The 10,526-nt window shown below is 39.4% G+C and overlaps 1 protein-coding gene across 1 annotated transcript in view; it reads right to left on the bottom strand.

Moving 5' to 3' along the window:
• Positions 1 to 10,526, bottom strand: part of cacna2d4a (calcium channel, voltage-dependent, alpha 2/delta subunit 4a) — a 92,199-nt gene that overhangs the window by 66,515 nt on the left and 15,158 nt on the right. The window contains exons 14-26 of the mRNA XM_030719861.1: positions 10,166 to 10,243; positions 9,459 to 9,539; positions 9,300 to 9,374; positions 9,101 to 9,187; positions 8,910 to 8,981; positions 8,685 to 8,746; positions 8,435 to 8,502; positions 8,305 to 8,350; positions 6,921 to 7,018; positions 5,514 to 5,607; positions 5,270 to 5,362; positions 4,670 to 4,797; positions 2,803 to 2,871 (exon numbers count right to left, since the gene is read on the bottom strand). Of these exons, the coding sequence (XP_030575721.1) occupies positions 2,803 to 2,871; positions 4,670 to 4,797; positions 5,270 to 5,362; positions 5,514 to 5,607; positions 6,921 to 7,018; positions 8,305 to 8,350; positions 8,435 to 8,502; positions 8,685 to 8,746; positions 8,910 to 8,981; positions 9,101 to 9,187; positions 9,300 to 9,374; positions 9,459 to 9,539; positions 10,166 to 10,243 (1,051 nt within the window). The remainder of the gene's footprint in view (positions 1 to 2,802; positions 2,872 to 4,669; positions 4,798 to 5,269; positions 5,363 to 5,513; positions 5,608 to 6,920; positions 7,019 to 8,304; positions 8,351 to 8,434; positions 8,503 to 8,684; positions 8,747 to 8,909; positions 8,982 to 9,100; positions 9,188 to 9,299; positions 9,375 to 9,458; positions 9,540 to 10,165; positions 10,244 to 10,526) is intronic.

Here is a 10,526-nt window from a genome sequence, read left to right as displayed (position 1 = left end):
ACTCATAAGTGAAGATAGTCATCGTTTATTCAGTCGAGTGAAAAATACATCTTGAAACAATTTGTCGTCAAATTTCTGTGCTTCTGTTTTTATTGTGGCACATGTCTCCGCACATGTTTTTGTGCTTTTTCACTGGTTTTATCTCATTTTCCACTCTTCACAAATACTTAATACACAGTACAAGGAGTGAGTACAGTGTATGCGTTCAAAGTTGCTTGACCAAGTAGATTCTAAATATTTTATTCCCCTCTGTGAGTGTCACTCTTAACAAGAAAGCCTCCTTTACTTACAGAGGTAAATAACAGAGGTAGAGAGAGAGTTAAAGGGGTATGAGAAGAAAAATGGCATAGCAAGGAAGGAGAGTAAAAGAGGGAAACGCAGAGGAGAGAAATGTGATGTGAAGGGAGACAGGTCTGACAGCTTAGCAAGGCAGAGCCTAAGAAAAGAGAGATGCATGTGAGGATTTAGCAGGGTAAAGAGGAGCATCAAAGGGTGAAACACAGTGAGTCATGGGCTTGTGAGAGAGTTGGTGTGCGTGAGTCTCTTACACACATACAGCAATAAGTTTATAAAACACTGATACAGCCATTCCCTCTGAGTTCAGTGCAGTTTCTAGAGAAGCTGGTGCAGCTGGTGGAAGTAGTGATGAACTTTAACTTTTGACCCCGCCAAATGGTGAACATCATATGTACTCACCAACCACTTTATTAGGTATATCTTGCTAGTACCGGGTTGGACCCCCTTTTGCCCTCAGAGATGCTTTAGTTCTTCATGGCATAGATTCAACAAGGTGCTGGAAAGATTCATCAGAGATTTTGGTTCATATTGACTTGATAGCATCAAATAGTTACTGCAGATTTGTTGGCTGCACATCCATGATGCAAATCTTCTGTTTCACCACATCCTCTATTGGATTGAGCTCTGGTGACTGTGCAGGCCATTTGAGTACAGCGACCTTAGTGCCATGGTCAGGAAACCAGTTTGAAATGATTGGAGCTTTGTGACATGGTGCATTATTCTGCTAGAAGCAGCCATCAGAAGATGGGTACACTGTGGTCATAATAGGATGGACATGGACAGCAGCAATACTCAGGTAGGATGCAGTGTTTAAACGATGCTCAGTTGGTACTAAGAAAACATCCCCTACATTGTTACACCACCACCAACCTGAACCAGGATGGATTCATGCTTTAATGCTGTTTACACTAAATTCTGACCCTACTATTCAAAAGCCACAGCAGAACTGGAGACTCAGACCAGGCCACATCAAATCTTCTACTGACCAATACTGGTGAGCTCCAGGAGCGGCACCTAGTGTTGTCTGCTGCTGTAGCCCATCTGCTTCATGGTTTGACATGCTGTATGTTCAGAGATACTCTTCTGCATATTTTGGTTGTAACGAGTCCTATCAGCTCAAAGCAGTCTGGCCATTCTCCTCTGACCTCTGACATCCACAAGACATTTTCACACTGGACATTTTCTCTTTTGCAGACCATTCCCTGTAAGCCCTAGAGATGGTTGATCCGAGTAGATCAAATACTCAGACCAGGCTGCCTGGAATTTGTTTGAACTTTGTCCTGACCGTGTCTACATGCCTAAAGCCACTGGTTTGCTGCCATGTGATTGGCTGATTGAATAGTTGTGTTAAGGAGCAACCGAACAGGTGTACCTCATGAAGTGGCTGGTGGGTGTTTGATGCAAAAATCTTTTTTTTAATTGTTATAACCATATTTCCGTGAATACATCCAAATTATACAGTACTCATACAAAATACTGGTTTTAGATGTCATCGTTTTTCAGAACCATCTGTTCTTTCTAGTTTGTGGCTTGCTGAGAACCCACAGTAGATTCAGTAAGCTAAATAGGTAGTAATAGGTCTAAGTGCAGCCTTTTGGAACAGTACTGATTCTAAACAAACAGGGAGAGGAAGAATTAAGCAAAGAAGACTGAAAGAAAGACTGAAAAATGTATTTTAAACTCTCTTACTTCTCTCCTGTTTTCCACTTCCAAATTTAACACGATTTTCACACCTGAGACCATTTCTACGAAAGCTGCGCAACACAGATAAGCACGTGTTTATGTGAGTGTGTTTAAGTGCTCTTCTGTCTGTCTGTCAGCATAATGAGACATCAAATGCTCTCAGGCAAGCACACAAACTTGTTCAGAGATTCTTCACTCGGATAATTATGACTGATAAGCGCGTCAGTCACAGATTGGACTAACCAGGGCAAACACAAACACTCACACACACACTCTAACCTGCACATCAGGAATCAGTGAAACAAATCCAGAAACTCTGAACTTACAAAAGCAAATGAGACACACTCAATTACAGCTCCCTTTTACTCTTATGCAATAGTGTGACCCATTTTTAAGAAAAAGGATCACACACGAGTATCACAAGGGGCCAGAGCCTAAGCCAAACAAAGCAACTGACACCACCGACAATTAATGTCCACTCAACAAGTTCAAATGGCATCAACAAATCTGCTTATATATTTTACAGCAAGCTGATTTTACCAAGTGAAAACATAAGAAAATGCAGACATGGACAAGAGAGACAGGAACAGAAGCGAAAGAGTGAACTGGAGTAGCAGAATGTGCTTTAAATATGCAGGGAATGGGTGTTTTACAAGAGAAATGGAAATTTTAGAGGGAGATAGAAAACATTGCAAGAGCAATGTGAGGTAAGAGGAGATTAAAAAGAAATGAGAAAGAGGAAGGCAGCAGCGGGATAAAGCATGTGTGTGTGTGTGTGTGAGACAGATAGGGTATGTATTAAAACAGAAGTTGTCATCCTACCTCCAGCAAGGGCCGTTTTCTTGCCCACCGTCACAGTCACAGCAGTGGCGGCAATCACAATCCTCCCTGCTGGTAGAACAACACGCACAATTAGCAGGTATTAACAGTACCTTATGAATGCAAGTGTGTGTGCATGCACGGATCCTTTCCAAATATACAGACATGCAGGATTACTGTATGTGCATGCGGAAAATGTTCTCAGAACTATTTTTGTTCTTACATACTTAATATGTCTTTAACAGTCTATGATCACTCACAGTGATAGTGACAGCTCAAATGTAATTTCGGGTGTGCCAAAAGTGTGTTTTTCAAATATGTGGGTGATAGACTGACCTGGACTGGAGAGATAGTTTGAATTAATTTAATACATTTGCACATTCCCTTTCTTTGCATCTATTCTGAGCATTCATGGCAGCCAATGCCAACTGTCATCAAGCCACAGATACCAGCAGATTAACATTTTAAGGCATTATGTAACACAGATTATGAGAGCTAATCGAATAATACATTTATAACCAACGGACTTTGTCAGTGTATTATATGTTTCCATGTGCCCTGTGTTTATATTTCTGTTATTCAGTCACTAAGACAAAAAAGACACAATGTAGTAACATGACAGCATGGGAAAAAATAATGCCAAAAAACTATGTAACTAAGATGGCTTTACTAGAAAGCTCTCTAAGAAAGGAGAGGAGGTTCCCGTTTTTTATTGCATGCTCATGCAGTTGGAGAGAGAGAGAGTGAAAGAGAATGAAGGGGGAAAAAAAAGAAAGACAGACTTAGAAAAAGTCAGAAGAGAAACAAATCAAAAAACAGGAAGAACAGGATGTATCTGATAGAAATCAAATTAAAACAAGGAGGCATGCCAAGTATAAGAAACAGTTTTCCTCTACCCTCCTCCTCCTCCTCCTCCTCCTCCTCCCATTGGTTTTCCACCTCTTCTGCACTCAAGGTGGCGCTATAGTCAGCCTCATAGTCCCTGAATACATCTAAGAACAACACACTACATTTACCATACTCCTAATACATGTAGGGGGATTATTTTGTATTTGAAAGTGTGTCTCATAATAAGCATAGAAACACACCACAAAATGATTACCACCAATAGGCAGTGTCAAGACAACGCCCCTAAAATTTATTTTGTAACTGTATCACGCTAAAAACAACGTATGTAAGTCAATATACACAAACAATATATTCTGTCATTGGGTACAGCAGCGTTTCCAGCTGCACACTGTGCACTGTTTAGTGAAGATTACATTTACATTAATGCCTTCTGTTGCTGCCTAAATCTCTTTACTGCAAACGTATTTTTCAAAGCCCTTTAAAAATACATTTTATTCCTCTGGAGCAAAATAAGAGACTTTAATCCAGAGGCAGAGAAAGGCCGGGCTCAAACTCGCATGCGTTTTTCTGTTGTTTCCTTTCTCAACTACAAATAAAGATGAGGTTAGTATGACGTGATGGCAAACATGACACAGCTGTTAATTTTCACACTCTGACACTGAGGATTATTCACCAAGACAGCAGGATTTACATCATTTAACTAATGAACTGAGAGGAAGAATAAGCTGGCATAGGATATACATCAAGCTGGATGAGATACTTTATATTTTGTCTCATTAGAAACACATTTCCCAAGTTTTCCTAATCAGCGAGAGAACTTTGCTGATGCAAACTACATAAATATATAGAGAAAGCAACAGAAAAGAGCAGCTGTAGTTCCCTGATTGGAGAGAAACTAGCCCGACACAGGGCCAATCTTTGCTCAATCTGCTGACAAACAAATTAAAAAAAAAAAATCACAAATAGTGTTTTGTATGTTTTTTTTTCTGTGTGTGTGCTAAGTAAAGGTATGTCCTCCTACCTCTAGTGTCCTGTCTGGGCATGTAATATAGAAACTGTCCAGCTGGGTACTCAGCTGCTCTGCGGTACCACACTGGGAAATGGTCCAGCGTGAACATATTCTCTTTGTCTGTGGAGGTCAGGAAAGACCTGGGGAGAGACAAAAATAAGCTTAAAGAACAACCTACTGCGTAAATGATAAGAAAAAGCTTTGATGAAAAGATAACAATGAAAGCATATTGCTGCTGAAAAAAATGAGAAAATATATATATAAAAAAGAAAAGGGTAGAAAATAAAATGGGGAAAAAAATAGCAATGTTAAACTGGCTTAACAAGACAGACAGTGTTCATCAACAGTGACATATCCAAAGAAAGGATTTATTGGGAACTAATAAAAATACTGCACCAAAAAATTGTTCCTCTGGTTTCAGGAATTAAGTCAAATTTACCTTTAACCACCAGGGGGCGTAAAGTCATCATTCAGGGCTTCAATTACCATCAGTCTAAGGGAAGCCTTTTATACAGCGTTTTGGACTCGATTTTGTAATTGGTTTTGGATATGATAACATAACCAGTTAGATGCAGTTATAAATTATTTAAAAGGTGCGGTTTTCATACTCACCTGCCAACTCTTTTCTCAATACCAGTATACCTCAGAAATCTCATCAGACCTGAACGGGTCCCCAAGAATGCTGTTTCAATACCTTCATCCATACTGAGCGAACAAGAGGAAGAACAAAGGAGGAAAAACAACAAAAAGAAAACACACACATAGAGAGGAAAAATATGTGTTAGTAAAAATAAAAATAACCAATTGAGTAAAAAGTTGATGACTGAACTGAGAGAACATTTGTGTTCATTTTCACCCAGATGTGTTGAGCATGAGGGCAGTCCAGTAACCTTCCATAGGAGCTGTGACCACAGCATCAAATAGTGTTTGTTGCAACAGCTGCATATCACCTGTTCAGAAAAAGCAGAGGAAAAATAAGTATAGCAGTATATAGTGTTTTACTTATTTTCCATCTGCTACTTTTATCCTGTTATATGCATATACCCAATCAGGCATAACATGACCACTGACTGGTGAAGTGAATTCATCCTGGCACCTGAGCAAGTAAACAATTTGTCCCCAAAGTTCATGTCAGAAGCACGAAAAATGGTTCAAGCACAAAGATTTGAGTGAGATAGACAAGGTCCAAATTGTGATGACTAGATGACTGGTTCAGAATATCTCCAAAACTGTAGTTCTTCTGGGGTGTTCCCGGTCTGCAGTGGTCAGTATTTAACAAAAGTGGTCCAAGGAAGAACCAGTGACAGGGTCATGGGTGACCAAGGCTCACTGATACATGTGAAAAATGAAGGCGTGCCCGTGTGGTCCAACAGATGAGCCACTGTAACTCAAATTGCAGAAAAGGTTAATGATTGTTCTGATAGAAAGGTGTCAGAATACACAGGCTGCATAGCAACAGAGCAGTCAGGGTGCCTATAATGGCCCCTGTCATCTGCCAAAAGTGCCAACAATGGGCATGTGAGCATCAGAATTGGACCACGAAGCAACAGAAGAAGGTGGCCTGGTCTGATGAATCACGTTTTCTTTTATATCACGTGGATGGCTGGGTGTGTGTACATCGCTCACCTGGGGAACACCTGGCACCTGGCCAATGTTCTGCTGGGAAACCTTGGGTCTTGCCATTCATGTGGATATTATTTTGACATGTATCACCTACCTACTGTAAGCACTGTTGCAAATGATGAACATCCTTTCATGGAAACAGTGTTCCCTGATGGCTGTGGCCTCTTTCAGCAGGATAATGCACCCTGCTGCAAAGCAGATGGTTCAGGAATGGTTTGAGGAGTACAACAATGAGTTTGGGGTGTTGACTTGGCCTCCAAATTCCCCAGATCTCAATCAATCCAATCAAGCATCTGTGGGATATGCTGGACAAACAAGTCTGACCCATGGGGGCCCCACCTCGCAACTTACAGGACTTAAAGGATCTGTTGCTAACACACCTTTAGGGGTCTAGAGGAGTCCATGCCTCAGTGGGTCAGGACTGTTTTAGCAGCAAAAGGGGGCCCATCACAATATTAGGCCAGTGGTCATAATGTTATTCCTGATTGGTGTATATAGGATCATGGCACTGACTGGTGAAAAAGGGAGCAAAGTTGAAATCGCACTTTGTTCTTCGATTTCCAACTTAAGCATGAAAAACATGCAGCATTTATGAACTGAACCTGACAGATATGATGCCTGACACTAAGTCACAACTTACACTCCAGATCTGGTTCTTTGCCAGTGAGGTATCGTTTCACAGCTTCAAGCTGACTCAGCTTGCGATGTGCTGGGTCAATGTCTGTCTCACAGTAAGTCCTGCAAACACACACATATGTCAGTTATCTGACGTCATTAAATAAAAATGAAATTAAAAACAAAATGTTATGCAACTATTTCTTGTCTGAAATATCAAATATTTTACTTAAAATGTGTAATATTTTCCCTTGTTTATACTGGCACCTTGTAGTATGTTAAATGCTGTCAACCCCAGAGGGTGGTGGTAATGCACCAAGAAGCCACTTGCCAGCCACAATTAAACAACAAAATTTGAAGAACAAGCTAACTGCTAGAGGGGTATACTGCTAAAGAGGCCCACCATAACCAGGATTTCTTTGGGTTAGCTGGCTTGGCAAGGGTGGCTATCAACTCTCTTTTTAAAGCCAGGCTTGCTGCTTTGGCCCTGTGCATGCTGTGCAGGGGGAGTGTGACACATCACGTAATTCTTCTTCTACATAAAATTAATCTGAGCTCTGACTGTTCCAGTCAGAGACATTATTACAGGAGCAGATTAAAGAGATCTATAAAGAAAATGCTGATGTTTATTTCTAATGTAACAGCTGCAAATCAGAGCTCTGAACCATTTGATACATTTAAACATCCCTCTGTGCATTCAGTTTTGACTCTCTCCCATAGCCTAATAAAGGGGATGAGGAAATCACATTAGTCTGTCACCAGATCAAAGGGAAAATTAATTTTATTGATTGAATGTTCTCAGTGATGTGGAGCCTACAAATATAACTGATCAATCTTCCAATTTGGTTTCAAGTAGCTGCAGTTCTGGTTGTGTGAAAGAGATTTAGCAGCAGATTAGGAGCAAGCACAAAACATTTAAACATTTTCTGAATCAATCTTTTATGCTGAATGTAAGAAAAATCTTGCCACAATGCGACACATGCTGTTTGCACTATGGCACCTTTGCAGCTTCATTTGATGGAATTTATAAGATGTGACTGAATAAGTTTTGTTTATAAATGGTAATACAACAACAGATAATCTAGATTGCACTTCACTATATAACCTATATAAAACAATGGGATACTTCCAACTGATTTCAAAACTAAGACTCTGAATATAAACTGTTATGTGTTCAGCTTAAATTAGGATAAAAAAGAAACCACCTTCGTGACACTGAAAACACTGACTTTAAGCTCAACATAGGTGTCTAACCCATTAATCTGGCTTCATGGTACAACCCCTCTGGTGTCCGACCAGTAAATAATGTGTGTTGCAGTGAGAACAGATGCTGCCTTACACAAAGGAGAAACATGACCTATCTAAAACCTGTTAATCTGCAACAGTTATCCTCCGTAAATTAAACTCACCACTCGTTGGCTATGGTCAGATCTGGAACCAGTAAGTCATGAAGACCTGCAGAAGAATGGAAATCAAGATGCAAGCCAAAGAGTAAGAAAGGCAGACACAAATACAGATAACCAGAGACAGAAGACTCACCCTCCTCAACGGAGATATTTCCCATGAAGATATACTGTCCGTATCCTCGACTCAACACTATTCCCAGACTGTCAACACAGAGAAGACCAAGACTGTTACAGTATGTGGGAAAGTTTAAGAAGGACTGAGCAGATATTGCTTACTGTATGCTTTTGCTAGTAATTAAAAGAAGGAGTCTTGCTTTGTTGACATGGTTTTTAAAACTTTTCCCTTTAAGGAATTTAGCACAGTTTAAAGGGTTTGGACAAACCTAAATGGTGTCTCATTGATGACAGTATAGAAGTAATCATTCTTCAAGAACATCACTCTTCTCTGTAAGAAAAACAGGGCTCATAAGCACCACAGAGCACAAAAATACATTTTCTATTAAAAAAAAAGACAAACTTAAAAAAAGCAAGAAAAGAAATAAATGGCTGATATAATATTCACTGTGTCTCCTCTTACACAGATTCATAAAAAAACAGAAGCAACTCACTCCTTTATCCACTGATGTTCTCACATCTAAAGACAAGTTTCCAGTTTCTCCTTTAACCATGGCCGCCCTCAGCTAAAAAAACAAAGAAACAGACATACTCAACTCCTCAAGTGTTACACTATATCAGCACCTTACACCATAAGTCAAAGGAAAGCAGAGAAATGAACAGGACAAAAATGTGTGTGACCCACTTTTTCTTCAGTATCTTCCCATTCCACCTCTGACAGATCAACACTGTTGTAGTTGGGTTTGGGCTTTAGTTTCTTACCCTCTTTATACTGCCACACACAAACACAAGCACACAAACAAAAATGTACGCCTATAAAGTCAGAACAGATTTCCATAATCCATTACCTAATATGAACAACAACAAAAAAAAAATCCTCATACCAAAGGTCGCAGGTCAGGATGAGAGAGGATGTACCCATTATTGGTGATGAGGTAGGCGTAGCCATGGACACCCAGCTAAAAAGAGACATAAGGATGAAATCCGTTGACAGCACTTAAGTACAGCATATATGTTACAGCACTGTTACTTTAAGGTTTTACCTTGTATCTTGTAGCTAATCTCATGAGTTCTCTCAAGGCAACATCAGTTCCTACCACTCCCAGTAGAATCCCATGCGATAACTACAGGAAAGTTTACAAGGTCAGAATTCTATTATGGTATTATTATAATAACTTTTATATATGTATCACTTTAAAGAAAGCTCACAAAGACAGACAATGCAAAAGCAGGGGAAAGAAACAAAAACGGTAATCCCAAATAAAAACTGAGGTAAACTAAAATCAATACATAAAACAAATTCAAAAATGCAAAATGAGAATAGAACAAGAAAGCAATCAAAAGGCAACATGCTGCATTCTGAGCCAGCTGGAGATGAGAGAGTGACTTTTGGTTCATGTTTGTTTTTTAGGTCATAGCAGTGGTTTAATTTTGGAGACAGGCTCTGATTTAAGGGAAGTTCAGCTGGGCAGATGTTTTGATCTGTGGATTCAAAAGTTATTGCTCAATCAAACAGCACTTTCAAATTTCTGGCAGCCTGTTTCTTTCTGTTTTGACTCCATTTCAGTAATTACTCATTTCCCGTTAAAGTTTATGAGTACACTCCTCCGCCTTATTATCATCTACACAATTTCATAAAAAGAAAAGCAATTAGTATACCATCATAAACACAAATACACAATTTCAGGACAAAGCTGCTGGGTAATTGGGAATTAATTTTGTAAAAAAAAAAAAAAAAAGAACTACTTACAGTCTCTTTCTTCTTGCTGAACACCGGCATGGCTACTGAGGTCATCAGGAGCAAGCTTTGTGCCTGGGTGTTAAACAGCTGTGATACCAAACAAAAACAAAACATGAAACATTCAGTGTTTTCTTTCCGGTGAGAAGCTAACTTAGCGAGCTTGTGGACAAAAAAAGGAAAGAAAGAAAAAAGGTAAATTTCCAGGTGTTTGTTTACCCAGTTTACAAAAGTAATTTGGAGATGAAAACAACAGGCTAACATGTTGTAAAAACAAAAACTACCACCAGCTTCAATAGTTGCAAAAGTTTAAAATAATTTTCAAAATTATGAAATAAAATTAATATTAAAGCATTTTGAAACATCTCATTTC

This window comes from Archocentrus centrarchus, chromosome 23 (genome assembly GCF_007364275.1).
Source record: "Archocentrus centrarchus isolate MPI-CPG fArcCen1 chromosome 23, fArcCen1, whole genome shotgun sequence".
Classification (NCBI taxonomy): domain Eukaryota; kingdom Metazoa; phylum Chordata; class Actinopteri; order Cichliformes; family Cichlidae; genus Archocentrus; species Archocentrus centrarchus.
This window is presented reverse-complemented; position numbering and strand designations above follow the sequence as displayed.